We start from the raw sequence: 19,228 nt of genomic DNA on the forward strand, positions 1-19,228 counted from the left end.
AGTTCATGACGTAATGTCTAGAATCATCGTGGTATGCGGCCCATACACGGATCAATTTGTTCAATATTAGGGACCCTAGATGCAGGATTGGATACATTGTAGCCTATACTTATTACCAAAAAAAATATCTTCGTTTACTGCAAAAGAGGGGGCAACATGCCCCGGCGCCAAATTGACCAATTCAGTATCGATTCTGCGCCCCTCCAAGCGATGAAAGTCAAATTTGTCGCGCGCGAAGCGCGCATTTCAGCACAAAATCAATTGAAAGAACATTTTAAGACCGATATTCAACTTCCAGTAACCAAATTTAATTCGTGTATAGGCCTTATATGTCCAAAATTATACGCGCTCCACGCGCAATTGTTTCAAGAATGGGGGGGGGGGGGATCATAGACATACCACCTAGACATATGACTGCCCATCCCTGACCGTGGCAGTAGGTGAAGCCACGTATCCAAGGTGATTTTGGTCGGGTGGTCGGACGCGGAGAAATAAGCGTTCATGTCTGGAGAGAAAGACGCGCTCGTTTGCGTGATTGTTGCGGTATTATCGCTCGCGTCAAATGCAACATGTTCCATAGACGCGAACATATCTGCTTGCTTGCGTCTGGGTATGCGTCCTTGTCAAAGTCGTTGCTAAGCAGTATCGGCTTCACTACGCGAACCAAAGTCACTGGTCTAGGTGCTCGCTTGTCTGGGGGGGATTATGTATCCTTAGCTCCTAGCTACGCCACTGCCCGCGTTTAAGATATTCTCGGGTGGGGTAGGGGCGCCAATTTTGTTTCTTGCCCCGGGCGCTACCAACCCTAGTTAGGGCCTACGCCACTGACCATAGCTACACATTATAACGGTAGACGTATAATTATGACATTTAGAATTGAAAATTACCCCCCCCCCCTTCGTAGTCCGTACTACAAAATATACCCAGTAGGTCTAGGGTTACTGGGGTTAATGGGTTTTTTTTTTGCTACAGTGAATTACGAAGCTAAGAGGCTGTTTTGGGGACAGTTTGTAGTAAATGAAATTTATATTCCCACACTCAAAATTGAAAGTAATTGTCGTAGTATTTGGCCTTGACAATTCCCGGGGACAATTCATTAATGGAATTTTGGACAAACAATGGGTTTTAAACAAATTCCTTGTATTTTGGTATATGTCACGTCTATTTATACTTTTGAAAGAAATAATATTACGTTCCTGCCCACTCTGACTATTATTATCATATCAGCCTTTGTCGTCGCCATAAGTGAACGTATCTGCAAACAGGTAGGATACATTTTAACATTTAATAAATTATTAGTGAAATTTCATGTATAGTTACAGCTTTAAGGATGAAGTTTGATAAATGTGTTGTTCTTTGTGCATTTTCGGCCTTAGTCAGTGTTTGTGCCAGTAGCGTAGCCAGGGGGCAGCTTCCCCCTGTGAGCCTGTGAGAAGTTTTGCCCCGCCCTTTTTGGTCAGTTTTAGCCAATTTTTGACCATTTTCGTCAAAGTTTGGCCCCCCCCCCTCTGAAAAAGTCCTGGCTACGCCACTGGTTTGTGCCCACAATCAACGACTTCGTGACTAGGCTATACTTTAACATTTCGAATAACGAGATTGGAACGATGCAAATTGATTGACAAAATTATAGGCCGACTACGATGACTACTTCAGAAATTATCCAATTTACATAAAATGTAGTAGGCAATTTTGAATTGGTTAAGTAAACACCAAATTTTAACCTGGTTTGGGCTCAAACAGTAACTTAAAAGTGTTCGCGCGCGCCAGTAGCGGATCTAAAGTAGACAGAGTCTTTCATGGAAAAGTTTTTCCTATTATTGTATGCCTATAAATTGTGTTAAACATAACTTGGCAAATGTGGAAAGCAGAAGCGAAAATGGCTACGGTACTTATCCACTATAGGCATACCCACTCCGAAGTTGGAAAATTTTGCAAAATGAAGATCCAATTGAAGGCATTTGCATGGTGCATCATTCTTACACTATTTTATATCATTGCTCAAACAGAAACAAGAATTTGTCTTTAATAAAGACACGTACACGGATCAGGTGTATAGTACATGTACTTTGAGCGACTTTGGTCTAACATTTAATATTCATATCTAACCTACTCTGCACTTATTCGACAATAAATAAGTGATATGAGGCTTAATAATGATACGTACCTGCGTCTTGACTCTGGAAAACAATATTTTTTAAAACCTCTTTTTGCATTTAGTTTTTTAAGCCCCCTCGGGAGCCACCTACAGGATCTCATTTTGCATTTAGGTTTTTATTGTGTTGCAATGTAGCAAAACTTTCTTTATATATAGCGCAATTTGTGTCTGATTTCTATAATGAGGTGTCACCGGGTTTGCAAGAGATAATAATACGACAAATCTAAACACCATGAAATTCACCACATCACGACCAAGCTCACAATGGGCGCCCCATTCCTTTTTTAAAGGAATTTTTATTAAGCTACCTATACAGGAAACAAATTTGGCTATAACTACGAAGAAAATTGCAAGATGCCTTTATCACTAAAGTAAACAGCCATTTGCTCATGCTAGCCTTTGTCAGGGTCATGGACCTGTATATCTTACATCATTTGGGAGGGGGGGGGGGGGCGAGGAGGGGGAGGCCCCCTGAATCCGCGCTGATGATTTCGCGCAATCGTTCTAATAAAAGCAGGCCAAAATCATACCACCCGACCTTTGACCTTTGACCTTTTTGCTTATTAATCGATTCCATTTGTTTTTATCAGTAGGATTACTTTCACAATTTATTTTATAGATCAACTCTCTTATTTTCGTTCTTTCGATTTCAATTCATAGCCGCAGCTTTGCAAGCGAAATGAGTACCAACCAAGACAAACTCCTGTCCCTCTTCCGGTTTTATGACATTAAGGCAGAACATGTCAGCCCATCACCAGGAGACATACCAGAGTTCCTTGTTTACCCAGATCGCACATCAATCGGGGTACTACCAAGAGGAAAGCTGTTCTCTGTTTTCAAGACCGCTCATGTAAAAGAAGCTGCTGAGGTGTACAACTATCTGATCTCCTTAAAAAGCGTTGACGACTTTTTAAAGCTGCTGAACACTTCAAAACGTTTCTCAATGAAGGGTTATATCTTTATGCTTTCACCGTGGCCGTTCTGCATCGCCCAGATACCGCACCTCTTCACTCGCCTCCTCTCTGGGAGGTAAACCCGCATAGCTACTTCACGGCTCCAGCAATCTACAGAGCTCACCGTGCTGCCGCTAAACAAAAGGAGGTGGCCGCCACTGAAGATCCTGATATCCCGACATTCACCACGGGCAATGATCGTGACCCTGAGTTCAAGATGGCATGGTGGAGAGAAGATGTTGAGTTGAATTCTCACCATTTCCACTGGCATCAGGTAAGGCACCAGAAACAAAATATGTTTACGATCTTTGGATCGACCGTCGATGCTGCTTCGATGCTTGTTATCAATGAACTATCAACTAATTAATCAGAATTAACGCTAAATTTATATTGGTCAATATTCCTACAGGCACAAATTACTATTTTATCACAATTAACAATGGTAAATTAATTGATTTCATAAATAATAAGGATCGACCAAGCATCGATGGTCGGTCGAAAGATCGAACTAATTTGTTTCTATTGCCTAATTAGGCCTATTATTAGGTATGTCACAGTGGCTGCACAATAATTCTGCTACACTGTGCATGCAAGCATAACAGTGAATTGAAAAGGGCGCGCTTCAAATTTGGCCAATTTTAGAAAACATCCATGTCGATAAATGAATTTCTTCATATGCTTCATTTATCCAAATTGTTTGAATTTTTAATATAAGGTGTGTGAAGCCTTCCCGAGGCTACCATCGGGTCCCCCCAAATTAAAAATTGTTTTGTTTAAGAACTACTGCCTGTTTTTATGGATTTTTGAAGATCGCTCATAAATCAGTAAATATAGGCCTACTGAAGTAAAGGAACTACCACCATTTAGCTGAAATACTAATCTTTCTTAGCATGTAAATTAATTCCGTCGACAACAAATGAAACACTTCACTAAAACCAGTTGAAGCAAAACATTAATCAATGTTTTTTTTTTAGGGAGTAATTTTCCAAACCACAATAGCTCTAAGCCATTGTGTGTGTCCAAAACCATACTATTTTTGTATACGCGGTACAGTAAAATTGCTGTTAATTTTACCGATTATCCTCCCATGTTAATCCAGATGACAAAATGTTAATTTAAAGTCTCATTGCAACTGAATTTTAATTTTTACTTTTCGGACTTGGCTTTGAGTATTGGTGACACATACCATGTTTACAGTAAAAATGAAAATTATATTCCAGACACCGTCAAAATGTCAAACTTTTAATTTTTTTGTATTGTTTTTAAATAATTAACTGCAGTTCATTTATTCAACCTCATAACAGGATCATACTTAAAGATTTATGATGAATGAACAGACGTTCATTAAATATTGAAAAAAAACCAAAATTACTCATGCCTAATTTGCATAATAATATCATACATACATAATTAGCTGTAATTACCTAATTTGCATAATTAATTACTTTTTGTGTATTTTTGTCATCAATTGAAAGAACTTTGTATACATATGTGTGCAAAAAAACCCGCACCTTTATATCATGTACGGTTTTCTATTGGCATCAATTTTGCATATTAATAAGCTGAACTTAGTCATTTTTTGAGATTTAATTTGTCTGCAGATTGGCCGAAATGGCTAAAATAGTATATTTGATTAATTTATTATAATTATTCAATGATGGATTTTTTAATTTTGTTTTCTGTAACGAAGTCAGGAAAGATAGGCATTTAACATGTGCTATTTAAATTAACGCTGTTTTTCCAAGCAAACGTCCAAATAAACCTTCAAAATCTCGAAATGTGCCAATTTTGTTATTACAGCCATTTGTGGCAGGATTTCATTCCATCTACGAGCATCTTTAAATTGACATTACATCACAATGCATTGACCGATTTCAATTCTGTTTTTTGATTTTTGATGCTTTAATAAAGCTTAATAATGTAGGAACATTAAATAACGCGTTTCTGCTGCGATTATTTTTGAGGTGATATACCTACTATTATGTAAACAATTTCTTAATATAGTTAAGAAATATTTTCTTTCATGGGTGGATGATCTGATTGACAGCCTTATGTAGGCCTATTTGTTAACATTATGGGATGTTTGGCACCTGGGGAGGGTAAAATTGGGGGAGGCAAGAAATTTTTGGCGAGCCGAATTAGGGGGCAAGCAATTTTGGCAAGCCGAGGGGCACATCCGTCTTTTTCGCATTCGACCTGTGCTAGAAATCTTTCAGGTTTATAAATAGCGCCATGTGCGGTATACTTTGGTAACTTCTAGAGGGTTTCAATTCATACTTATAATTCGCTTATGACGACTGGGAGGAGATGAGATTTAAACCTGGGCTAAACCCTTCTGTTACCGTTGGGGAGTGCAATACGTGATTGATTAAAATCAATAACTCGCAGCTTGCCGATTGATTGTAGATCACTATAAATCGGAGGAGCCTTTTGTAAGCTATTTGACCCCGATCTTATTGTTAGAATACAATAGCTACCTTCTAATTACGTTTCCATATCAGGCCAAAAGGATGTATGCTTTGTGTCAGATGTATGTACTGTACTTCTTTTGTCGTGGTACGAAATTTGAGACCTAAAGTCCCGAAGCTTTATTCTAAAAAGTACAGATAAAACGCATTCTTCTTTGGGATTTTTGAGACAAGAACTATTTTGTGTGCAAAATAACACGGATAGATTTTCTTTTGAGACTTGGAATTCCTTGTAAATCGTCAGTTTTACCGAGGTTTCTTGTAAGTTTTTGTTTCCATGAAAGTAGTCAAGAAAAAGTTCAAAAATATCACATTTTTGGCCGGCAAATTAAAATTTTATTCAGGCTATCTTGCAGCTTCGACTTTAATGTAAAGATATATATGGGACATTTCATATTTCCTTGAGGTGTTCTCTGAATGTTTATGTCAGAAAGATCATGGTTCAATACAAAATATTCACCAAAAATAGTAACTTGCCAACTTGATATAATTTATTTTAAAGACGGTCCCTGCATGCATGCATACATGGCAGGCATGGTACAATATTAGGGACGCACCATTTGATATCAAGGTGGGGGCTGAGTCGTGACAATTTTTAGTAGGCCTATATACCTCGGTGAAGCAATTTTAGCGCCTCGATGAAGCAAACAGTTTACATTTTGTAGCACCTAAATTTCGCGTAGCACGAAAAACGTTCTTCTTTGAGTCCATATCAGGAGCGTAGTCAGCTTTCGTGATCCCGGGTCGTGATCAGAGGGGAAAAATAAAGGTTTTTGGGGAAAATACAAAAATAATCATCAATTTGAACCGGTATTATTAATGCGATATGTACATACACTGTGTTTTTTTAGCGAGACTGTAGGGCCTACATATAAACTGTTAAGCGAGCCTCCAAAAACTGGGCCAAAATGTTTTTTTTGAGACAATGCGCATTTGGGGGGGGCTCTGAGGTGAAGCAATTTTTTATCAGATGGCGTGACAATTTCTTTTCCAAAAACTGCCAAGCCCCCCCCTTGATATCCAATGGTGCGTCCCTTATATAGGTTTATACATACAATACATACAATTACACCACATTTCGCCATAATACATTCTAGAAACGCTTGCTGTTAGAATAAGAAAAATTTTAATGCTAATTTATTGCACATTCTAGGGAAGCGTGGTTACCTTTTTAAAATAACCGAGTGAGAGGGTTTTCAAGAAAATATTTTTCCTGTCAAAACTGAAGCATCCTCTGTATAAAAGAAAATATGAATATTAACTGCACATCATATATAACGATTCGTGATACCCAATTGTGGCACATTTGATGTCGTTTAAGAAGCAGAGAATTTTATTTCAATTTTATATACGCCAAAATATTTTTTTAATTGAGCAAAAATAAGGATAGAAAAAACGTTGAAAATCCTATGTGAATATTACATTAGACCCGGCAAAATATTACTGTTTCGTTTTTATGGTGATCTAATCTTTTATTTCCTGAAAAAACATTTGGGGTCTAAAATGGATTTTTTATGTAATTGATAAAAACATCAGTCGAACGTGTGTACAAGAAAATGGTAGGTTTTCCTCTATAGTATTTTACTGACCATGGAAATGTACTGAGACACAAGCACGTGTCAAAATCGATATAATGTATTGTCCATACAGACGCCCAGTTATTATGTTTATTAATGGGTTTTTTTGTATAAAACACGCAGTTAACAATAATTGAGCGCTAATAATACACATAAATGTTTTTAGGCAAATAAAATTCCAAAATATGGTGCGTTTTCTGCCTTTGCTTGTCACGTGGTAGGCCTATGTTGAAGTTGCGATTATATCTTCAAATAAGTTTCAAATGAATTCCAAGAAGACAAGTGGCCGAGTGGTCTAAGGCGCTGGGTTCATAGTGTATCCAAAGCAGTCCGCCGCCGTGAGTTCGAACCCCGCTTCCGCCAAACTTTAATGAGGTAAAATTAAAATTAAAATTTTACTTTAAAAAAATTTCATATTGGGGAAATGTGACTGGCAGAATTTATGTATGGCGTGGAGTGGTGTGACATACAATACATGTAGTGTTGTATTTTGTTTATTCGACATCGAAGTGATTACATAACTTGGGTCACGGCCGGTCGTTGCATCAATCAAAGAAGTTTAGTCAGACTGATTCGGGGGGGGGGCACTCCCACTTTGGAGGTGACGCGTACTACATGTAGTATGTAGGGCTGTTAAGACCCCCCTTTTCAGCGTCGCTGTCACCCACAGAAGCTCACAGACCCTATATTTTTTACGAGCACATGCTCTGTCACCCAAAGACACCCTATTGTTCCATTCGATCTGTCACCAAAGAGTGCCGCACCAGGATGAGGTGCAGGGGAGGGGGTGATGTGATGCAATACAGTGCCAATACTTATCCCAGGGTGTTGAATTATAGGGAAGCTTTTTGGCGGGACAAGGGGGAGCCAATATTGGCACAGGTATAGGTATTTGCACCGTTTCGATATCGCGAATGTGATGTAGAAACATGTCAGGATAGGCCTAAATTCAAATGGTAGGCCTATAAAGGGGAATATTTTTGGCATGTCAAAATATGTTGATGTATAGGCCTAGCCATGATAATCTTTACCTATTAAAACCAAAAAGAAACTGTCTTTGGGTCACTATGTTTGAAAAAAAATCGTTTTGATTAACAAAAGTTGTAGCTTCGGAAATACTAAAAAAATGACATTTTGCCGAATTTAATCAAAGTAAATGAGATATTTCAATTTTTCTCTTGAAAACATTAGTCAAGATACATAAAGTAGTGCAAAATATGGGTTCGAATTTGATTGCAAAGATGGTTTCTAGAAAAGGGGTAAATTTATTTTGTTGCAAAAGCCCTTACATCCACAAAAGGCACGATATAAACGAAATAATAAAATAAATAGGAAGGCTTGAAAATTGTACCAAACATATTCTTTTAGTTTCTATTTATCAACACTTTATTCAAAACCAAAATGAATCAAATCGAACTAGTAATAATTGAACAATTTTTGAAAAAGCTGTTTTTTTCAAAAAAGTCAAAAAGTAGATGTATAAAGGGCTTTTGCAACAAAACTCTTTATAATTATATTAATATCATCTGTATTATTAATATTAGAAAGATTGACTATTATTTTGTTGTTGATATATTATAAGTACTGAATTTACTAGTATTACTATCACCAAGTTAATAGTAGGCCTATATTGATCAAATGTCAGCAGTAGCCTAGGCACATCAACAATATTTGGTGGGTATGTTCCCCCGGAATTTTTAGGTGGTGGTTCTTTGGGAGATGCGGGCGTACCAGTAAAAGGGGGTCTTTTGGAGCTGCGAACAAGTAAAATATGGGGACTTTTGGAGCTGCGAACAGTCAAAATCAAGGGTCTTTCTTGGCTTTTTGCTTGAAAATCCCAGAAATATGAGGAATGAACAATTTTGGGGTCTTTTAGAGCTAAATTTATCAAAATCAAGGGTCTTTCGGAGTTCTATTTTGGTCAAATATAGGGGGGTCTTTCGGAGCTGCGAAATCCAAAAAGGGGGGTCTTTCCGGGGGAGCATACCCGTATGGTCATTTGTGTTATTAGTGCCCTTCCCCCGTGAGTATAATGCATTTGCCACTTCCGAATTTTTTTACTGATAAGCATTTGCATATGAACCGCATAGTCAGAGGCAACGGTTCATTATTGATTGGAGATTCAGTAGGCTATAAAGAGACAAGTGCGGCACACACCGACACCGCCTGGCTAATAATTATTTGGTGCAGAAGGGACACTAAAATGAATACACGGGATCGATACACGTGAATTGCTATGCACGATTTTGATATCAGACGAAAATCTTCTGATACCGGGTTAGAAAATGATGAATATCTCCCGTCATGATTTTTTCTCAAGAAACCAGATTTGGTCTCATAAACTTGGAAATACGTGTTGAACAGATATGATAGTCGCTAGAATGCGCTTTGAAAATTGGCCGTGCGCTTTGAACTCAAAATTTGACCATTTTATATTGCGTTGGTCCTGTTATGGACTACAGCGTGCAGCGTGTAGTACAGCTGCACTCACTGTAGGCAGTATAAAGTCGATGACCATTGACCTCAATGGGGTATGCAAGCTTAATCACGCACAACCAAGATCGATTACCCGGCTATTGTGAGTAGCCTTAGTTATGTCCCTCGACTAATTATTAGTTTAAAAGAGCTTTAAAGGTTTGAACCAAATGGCTACTCGTGGCTGTGGATTTAACCTACCATGGCGATTCCTGCCATGAAGATATAGGGTCGAAGACACTGTGCGGCAATAGCATTTCAAGTGTATGCGCTTAATTTCGTAATCAATAAGAGCTAATGAACAAAATCATTTCTGACAGAACTGCTAGCACAGTAGTGTAAGCGCTCGACTGTGAAACCGGAGGTTGTGGGTTCGAACCCCGTCAGAATTTTAATTCAGATAATTTCCTTTTTCTTTCGTGAAGAAGAAATAATAATTGAATCCGTCTTATAAAATTTAACATAGTATAGTAGAATCATGTAGGCCTATGTGTTATCAGGGTATCAGATAAGATCTTCTGTAGATTACCATATCAAAAGAATTTCGAAGTTTTGTCAAGCAAGTTTCTAAGTGTGCCCCTAATCGTGGTTTGTATAGAATTGAGGCGATAGCTTTGTTTGATAATAACCAATGACAGAGCCGCTACGATTTTAAAGTAAAAACAGGTCACCGCTTGAGGCGCTGCATTTAAGACGCAGCCTAAAAAGTTTATTACGGGACAAAATAGACGTGGGGGGGGGGGCAAGCGATTTTTGGCACGCATTCACAGGGCACCTTTTCAATAAAACGCTCTAAAAGGTTTAGGAAAACGGTACGGAAACGCTTAAATATGCAAATTTTCCTGCTCGCTGCGCTCGCAACATACACAACATACATCTAGACCATTTAAAGTTTGGAATTTGGGATCCCAAAAATTTGGCATGTTCAAGAGGGGGGGGGCAAGCGATTTTTGGCGGGCCGAGGGGGGGGGGGCAAGCGATTTTGGCGAGCCGTTCGGAAATTTTACCCCCCCCCCCGGGCTCATAATTATTCCACAGCCCCTAAGTTTCTTGCGTTCAAGTTCGCCTGGGTCAAAAGTCGCATAAAACTTCATAATAATAATTTCAGGCTGGGTTTTTGTGCTCTATGAGCACATTTTAGCTATAGTTTTGAATTATTTTGTTGAAGGTATACCCTTGGAGTGGGATCAACGGCAAGACAAAGGACAGAGAGGGCGAATTGTTCTACTACATGCACCAGCAGATGTTGGCACGTTACGATGCTGAAAGGATGGCTGTAGGACTCCCTAGAGTTGTTCCTTATGAGGATTGGAGCTTTCCCATTCCGGTAAATTGAAACGTGCATTATTATTCACACAATCTTCCACCACTGTGCTCTTCAGCTTATCAGCCAGCGGATTTCAGTGTCAGTGCTACTGATCAATAATTCGTATAGTAGTTAGGCAAATGATTTTGTTTGACTATAATGAGCCCATAATGTTGTTTATTGATAATTCCGGAGAGAAAACTCTACCATTAAGGAAACGTTTATATGGGTCTACTATTAGACAAGCCCCCAGCCCGTCAGAGCTTATAAAACATCAAGGCCCGGCAGGGCTGTGGCCGGAAACTCTCATAGTGAGGACTTGCAACTGAATCGAGTTCCAATATATAATTGCCCCGCAGGGCAAGAAATCAAGGTGTGTTATCTGTTATCGATTTTAAATTGTTACCCCTTCATGTCCCTCATCCTTCAGGATCGGGGCTAATTTATAGTTAAGCTTGATCGATATTGTGTTTGAGCGATGTTTCTTTGTAACCCTGCGGGGCAACCTTGATCAATATTCTGAGCGCTTTTGTGTGCGCCATTTATATCAATCCGATGTTATGAGTCCCACCTTTTACGAGCTGATCACGGGGCTGATCAGAGTATAATAGTATCGCAATAATCATTTTTACAGGAGGGTTATGATTCTCACTTGACTGATTACTATGGCACTCAGTGTTTGAGCGATGTTTCTTTGTAACCCTGCGGGGCAACCTTGATCAATATTCTGAGCGCTTTTGTGTGCGCCATTTATATCAATCCGATGTTATGAGTCCCACCTTTTACGAGCTGATCACGGGGCTGATCAGAGTATATTAATAGTATCGCAATAATCATTTTTACAGGAGGGTTATGATTCTCACTTGACTGATTACTATGGCACTCACCAATACAGCCCTCGTCCATCTGGTATGACCCTGGCTGACAACTACGCTGACGATCCCAACAACCCAGTGGTTGTCAATAACCAAAGGTACCATTACCATAGGATTTTGGACGCCATCAACACGGGAACGTTTACAACGGTAAGATCTCATGTGAATTTCATAATTTGTTGTTCTACTGTACAGCTAGGATTTCGAAGTTGCCCGTCTTTTGATATGACCTAAAATAGTCTGAAATAGTCCAAAATTGTATTTTTTGCCCGTCTCAAATGACAATTGCCCGTCCAAAAAGACGGGTGGACGGGTCGCTAGCTAAGCCCTGGTTCTACATGTAAACATATAAATTTGTTTGTAAAGCCGTTGCCTTCCTAATAGGAAAAGTGATGTGTGCATGTACCTGTCAACAGCCATCCTTTTCTAAAGTCGAATATACCATAACCCGATGACCGTTTTTAAGTCCTGCGCGATATACCCCCTCCCCCTTTTTTTAAATTTTTTACTCGGCTGCCTCCTTTTTCAAGAATTATCTTCATCAAAATGTCATAAAATAATACAGAAACTGTAAAATTCTCTTTGAATTTGGAATCTTTTTATTGAATTTATAGGCTATTGGTTCATACTTCTCGAAACCGGTAGGCACATACACGTCACTTCTAAAGTTCAGTAGGCCTACCTCCTCACTCCCCGCTAATGACATTAATGACATACGATTTAGCAAATCATTGTAACATCTTTTGTGTGTGGACATTGCAGAAAACAGGACAAGAACCCGTGAACATCGTAAATCTGGGTGCTGCTGTTGAAGCTAGCATCAGTTCTCCGAATATGGATTTGTACGGCAGTGTACACAACTATGGACATGACCTCACTTCTGTCATTACCGACCCAGATGGACGTTATGAGCAGGTAAAATATAATATTGGTATATTCCTTCATTAAATGTTAAGTCTTCAAATTTAATTGACATGGTTGACAACGTATTATGGTGTCTCTAGGATTCGGAGGTTTTTGCCACAGGTCATGCAGGTGGAAAAAACCGCTGGTTTAACCACTTGGCAAAAAAAACCAGTTTTTGCCGGCAAAAATGGCAAAAACTAAAAAGTGATTTATAATTCAGTTTTTCATCTCAAAACAAATTATTAGGTTTCACAAATAACTTCTTGAGTGTAATATAATTATAAGAAAGTAATGACATGGTTTTTCATTGCTCACTAGTGCATTAAACTGAAATGTGGCATATCAAATTGAAAACTTTAATTTTAAGGACTTGATGAGACAAAAAATATGTTGAATGATTTATTAAAATTTATGTGTTACTGTTTACGAGCTTTCTGTGTTACTTTTTAATATTTGAGTGACTCTATATGAGTTTTTGTCAGTTTTTGCTGGTTTAAAGCAAGTAATGCCGGCAGGAATCGAATCCTGTGTGGTGTCTAAGAGCTTCTATGTGTTTCTTTATACTCTTTAATTTGTGTCCGTGGGCGTTTCTTGAAATAACTTCAAATATTTTTTTTCACCATCTCGACAGGCATATGGAGTAATGGGAGACACAGGAACCGCAATACGAGATCCAATTTTCTTTCGCTGGCATAAATTTATCGATGGCATTTTTGTTTCTCATAAAGTAACACTCAACCCGTACACCAATGAAGAACTACGTTTTGATGACATTTCAGTAGATAACATGTCGATCGAGGTAAAAATCTCTTTTCTCTGAGCTCAGGCCCCGGGGGGCACTCCAACTTTGGAGGTGACGCGTACATGTAGGGCTGTTAAGACCCCCTTTTTCAGCATCGCTGTCACCCAAAGACCCCATATTTTTTACGAACACATGCTCTGTCACCCGAAGACCCTTATTTTTCCATTTGATCTGTCACCCAAAAGACCCTTACAAGTTCAATTTGAACAGCAACTTTCATTTATCAATGATTTTGTTACTTATTTTGAAAAACAAACAAACAAAGAAATTTGAAGCCATTTAGAACTAGAAATTCGATTTTCGAGGTTTCTGTGGCGCTGTTTCGGTTCTCACCCAAAGATTCCATTAAAAAAAAAGTCATGTTCTCACCCAATTAAGGACCCCATATTTTTTACATTTTGCTCTCACCGAATGCCAAAAATCATGCTCTCACCCAATGACCCCATATTTTCTAAATTTTACTCTCACCGAATGCCCCTTAGTGCGAAAGTGCCAGCCCTATACACCTATATCCATTTCAAATTGAAGTGCCCCCCGAAGGGCTCAGGCCCGTAGCCAGAGTTTTCGTGGATAAGGACAGATCTCCAAATGTAGCCTTTTTCAACAGAAATCTTCATTCTGGCCAAAAAGTAGACCTTTATCCCGTCTGCGATTCACCAGCGAAGTTACGTAGGCCTAATGTTACTATGTCAACGGGATACGCGCTTGAGTAATGAACCACGATCGAAACAATCACCACACAAGGTATATGGCACTCGAAGGCATACCAAAATAGCGTGATCCGGTAACCAAGAGAATTACGTAACCACTTCGATGGTGAATTGATATTTGGATCATAATTTAACAAATATAGCACAGACAGTTCATGATTTTGGGTATATTTATCAAAACTTTTGCCATTTTTGGGGCCATTTTTCCTATACTTTTTACAGACAAATCAGCACTTTGTAGAAGTGACGGATAAGCCTATGCCGTACATACCGGCGTTGGGAGGTAGGGGCCTACTTGTAAGTAACATAAAGAAAATAATGTTGTTAAAAAAAGGGGGTCACTGGTATAAACAAATTAAAAAGGGGGTAATTGGGTAGAATATTTTGAAAAAAAAAATGGGACATTGGGTAGACAAGATGAAAAAGGGTCAGCGGGTAGAAAATTTTGAAAAAATGCAGCAAAAATCTAATTTATTTTGTTTTTCGATTTCGCCAAATTTGCTGAAATATGAAAATGTGAAAGTTTCTGTATTAATTTTTATGGCATTTTGATGATGACATTTGCGATAAACGAGGGTCATCGGGTCGTATATTCAGAGGTACCTCAAGTTGGTGCTACATGTATCTCATTTTGATAGCGCCAGTCAAACACCTCAAGTTTAAACCAATCAATAATCCTATTGTTGAAGAGGAAATAAGATTCTACCTATGTCTATAGAATTCTTAAATAGCTCTAGTTTTTTTTTGCTTTGGCTAAATCCTGTTCAAGTGGTGGGTAACAAAGCAATGTATTTTGTCTAGGTATGTATAACCAACATAACAATGAGAGGGCATTCCTAAACCTCGTTGACTTGGGGATGATTTGAAATGACCGCCAATTATGACTGTTTGATATTTATTACCAGCAATGTGGAACCGAAAAAGGTACAATTTTGTTGGAGAAGCAAAGTTCAACAAACCATAACCCCGCTTCTGGATATCGTTTGAAGTCAATGGTATCTAACTATCTATAGGCCTACCATTTTAAAGCTTATGATATAGGCCTATATCTTCTAAACACGAAATAAAACAAAATTGATCGGGCCGACTTTACGGTAAATTCGTGTTGTACGGTCACTAATACGTTTCTTTGATTGTATATACCCAGGCTCCGGGGAATATCTTGACAACTCGCATGGAGAAACAGAAAGTTGACATCTCCAAAGACATGTTTTTGCAGCAGGTGGATCCCGATAAACCACATACTCCTGTCTACGTGAGTTAAAAAATAATAATAAAGCGCATTGATTTACAGTGCGCTACGCACAGGCACAACGCCTAGACGTTGATCCACAAGCCTCAGCACACTTTACTTTGCTTGAATCCGTTTGGTATTTTAAGAATTTTCTGAACATCACACTACTCTGTGACAAATGCGAACGCGTGACAGCTTCGAGACGTAAGCCTGCATGTTTGCCTAATAACATGATTGGAGCCTGTCAGTAATATTGTCATGGGATTGAACCTCGTGATTCGTTAGTCAAACCCATAAACTTTTTGTTAGTCTCAAGTCCAGCCGCTTTTTTTTTTTACTACGGCATGGCCGGAGGCATACAGTATAAGATTAACAAACTGGTTTAAAAGCTAAGTAATAATATTTGTCAATTTTGGTAATTATTTTACGCTTTGCTGTTATCACATCGCAGGTTGAAGTAAACCAAGTCAACCATAAAGACTTCTCGTACAAGTTCACAGTTACCAACAACACTGGTGGAAACGTACAAGCAGCCTTCCGTATTTTTATGGCACCTAAGATCGACCAGCATGGCAAACCTATCCTACTGACCGACCAACGACGACTGTTCATTGAAATGGACAAGTTCGTAGAAGACCGTAAGTCACTTGTCTTTTCTCTTTTATCACTATAGATGAGTTGACTTCTGACGTCAATGCCTGGCAGTATGCGCACGCATCATCACAATTTCCAATGATTTTTGCCTGGCAGTATGCGCGCGCATCATATTTGGTTCAGGGCTCGTGTTTTTAAAACTCCCGCCACATCACATAAGGCTATTGAACAGTGAAGTGGTTACATGGGGTTCACTCAAGCATATCGATATACCAGTCCCTTGCCTTTGTTGATAAACATTGAGGTCAACTCATCTATAGCTAACAACATGTTTTGGACGAGAATGTTTGTCAAACAAAGCATTCGACATTTTCCGTTCTTAAGTGTCAAAAATCTATCTAAGTATATAGAGTTTCATTTGATGATAAATCAGAAGATTAATAGAATCAACATCATTTTTATCATTGTATTGTCACAAATACCCTTTGGTAGAGAGTCACCGTTTTCTCAACATCTCAAAAACAGCGTGCAAAATAAGCATTATTTGAATCGCGAGAGCATGCGTTCGTTAATTCTCGGCACAACCAAATTGAGAATATCATTTCGATCGTGGTGCAGAACTCAAAAGCGTGATCCAGTTGACGTAGTGATAATCGGATTACACGTAATACTTCGCTGGCGAATTCCCGCCTGATAAAACCAACGCACTGCAGAGTTTATTGTTCTATTATGTCCGATTAGAGCGCTGACATACAGGGATCAATTCAGCATCGAAGTGGTTACGTAATTTTCTTGGTTACCGGATCACGCTATTTTGGTATGCCTTCGAGTGCCATTATATTTGGATGGAGATTGTTTCGATCGTGGTTCATTGCTCAAGCGCGTGATCCCGTTGACTTAGTAACATTACGTAACTTTGATACTGAATATAAAGGGATAGACGACTGGATAGGGTCACAGAGGTCACAAGCTACGTCATCCACTGACCTCTATTTGGTTTTTAGCGGACGGCGACCGAAAAAGTAAAACCACTTGGTCGCCATATTGGTGAGGGCAAAAAAAATCACCTCACTGATGAGTAAAGTTATCCTACTAAACCTTATTTAGCGGCCATTTTGTTTTGAGAGACAAACTTTTTTGGACCCAACAACTACATACCCCTAATTTTTAGTTAGGTTACGACAAAGAAACAATTTTTGGGGGTCTTGCGTTGAGGACTCGATCCTGATCGCCTCAATGCAAGACCGTCCTATCGTGATTTACCCTTTTCGTTTCTTTCTATTTTACCAGTCACACCAGGCAAAAACAACATCGGGCGCTCCTCCACCTTATCATCTGTCATCAAACCACCTGGTAAATCACACGACGACATCCTTGTTTTGCTCAAAAACCGGAAGCGGGTCTGGACGAAAAGAGTACCGGCGATTGCAAATGCCGAGATCAACGCTACTGTACCTGCGGTTGGCCACTGCATATGTTGGTACCTCGCGGAACACCTGCGGGGATGCGCTTTGACCTGTTTGTCATGCTCACCAATTGGGAGCATGTCGATACAGATGATTTGGATCAAGGTACGAGCTACTGTGGCGTGAAGGATGAGAAGTACCCAGACAAACGTGCCATGGGTTTCCCATTTGATCGCCAATTTGATTCCAAAGAGTACCCTCCTCAGAAAGCTTACATTGATTCACTCGTCGACGATTTCCCCAATATGCTGACGATCCCCATTACCATTAAGTTCCACCAAGAGGCACCCGATGTCTAATTCATGTAATTTTAATATTTAAACAAACCATCCACCAATTAGGGTTGGGCGGTGCTTGAAAAGAAAGAGGGACTATTTTCTTCTAGGCCATCTGAAAAAAGTGCTTTAATATCACTGAAATGCTAAGCTATAGAGCAGAATATGTGCACATTTCAGAGTAATATGCATTTAAATGAAATGTTTTCTATCATTATTTTACAATTTTGCTGAAAAGTTTCCCAAATTCATCCGCTGATGGACATTGATTTCCCAACTCTACTTGTGTTTTCCTATCAAGTCCCCAAAAAAGGAGAACTCATCATAAATCTGTGCTCTTTACAATTAATTCAGTGGTTTAAAAACAAGAAAAGACTCGGGTCATTAAGTTTTGGTCATTTGGGGATTCAACATTCTACTCTTAATTGATTATGTTTTGTCGCGTGGAGAATACCGTGCACGAGAATTACATTTGTTTTCTCATTAAAAACCGTGTAATAGAGAATTGTTGGTATTTAGCCAAATGAGCGAAGGATTCAGTCTATAGTCATGATAGTGAACTGTATAGCACTATTGATATTGATTTGTTTGTTACTTTGTTTGGTGAACATTTTGTCTTTTGGTTTTTGGATTTGTTGTCACGTATAATCTCGCGAATTTACTCAGATACATATATTATTTTGTTGTAATGTATGAGTTAAGTTGTAGCTTAAGTTTTAGATTAATGATATTTTATATTAAGTAAAGTAGCTCTCGATAGGGCATCAGGGCCTCTAGGTCAATGCACTTATTATAATCTCTGTAAATTTATTATCTTTCCAACAACAAAACCGTCATTGATAGAAATATAGCAATGGATGCAGAAATTCTGGATATTGGTATCAATTTCCACAAAATTTGACTATGAATTACCGGGTGAAATGAAACAAGAATGTTTATTATCAAACAAGCATTGGTGTCACTTTTTTTGAATTAATTAGTTTTTAAAATATTAATTTTTGGAGAGTGACTAACATTTACCATGGTTTCGATATTATTTTGTACCTAGTGAAAAATATCATGGAATAAGAACTCAAGTACTTTAATGTTGGGTGTAAATATAGTCTCGCGGAGCATCTTCTTAGTCTTCTTTATAAGTCGATTTATTTTTAAAATTTGGACGAATTTACACGATACCAATATTTGTTGTAATGTATAAGGTCATAAAGTCACAAGTTGAGACCCTTTTTCGTCACATACTGTTTTCATAACTGAAAACATAAATTTTGAGATGAATGGTTATACTTTTTTTTATGTACCAGTTACAGGTATGTAAAAGTATACATTGCTAGAAAGCATAAAAACATAGATTACAATGAACCAAACCTGAAGTCAATATTTAGGTGTACTAGAAGAAATATAGGGTGTAACAATGAATTTTTTAATGAACATG

The 19,228-nt window shown here is 38.5% G+C and overlaps 1 protein-coding gene across 1 annotated transcript; it reads left to right on the top strand.

Moving 5' to 3' along the window:
- Positions 1 to 1,186: 1,186 nt before the first annotated feature.
- LOC140170209 (hemocyanin AA6 chain-like) lies at positions 1,187 to 18,153 on the top strand. The gene is given in 12 exon segments (XM_072193544.1): positions 1,187 to 1,265; positions 2,816 to 3,063; positions 3,066 to 3,382; positions 10,797 to 10,955; positions 11,780 to 11,959; positions 12,572 to 12,724; positions 13,347 to 13,514; positions 14,450 to 14,524; positions 15,375 to 15,482; positions 15,913 to 16,099; positions 17,346 to 17,512; positions 17,515 to 18,153. Coding segments are annotated over 11 exon segments (2,049 nt in total). The 5' UTR covers positions 1,187 to 1,265; positions 2,816 to 2,834; the 3' UTR covers positions 17,821 to 18,153.
- The last annotated feature ends 1,075 nt before the right edge of the window (positions 18,154 to 19,228 follow it).

Source organism: Amphiura filiformis, chromosome 14, assembly GCF_039555335.1.
Source record: "Amphiura filiformis chromosome 14, Afil_fr2py, whole genome shotgun sequence".
Lineage (NCBI taxonomy): Eukaryota > Metazoa > Echinodermata > Ophiuroidea > Amphilepidida > Amphiuridae > Amphiura > Amphiura filiformis.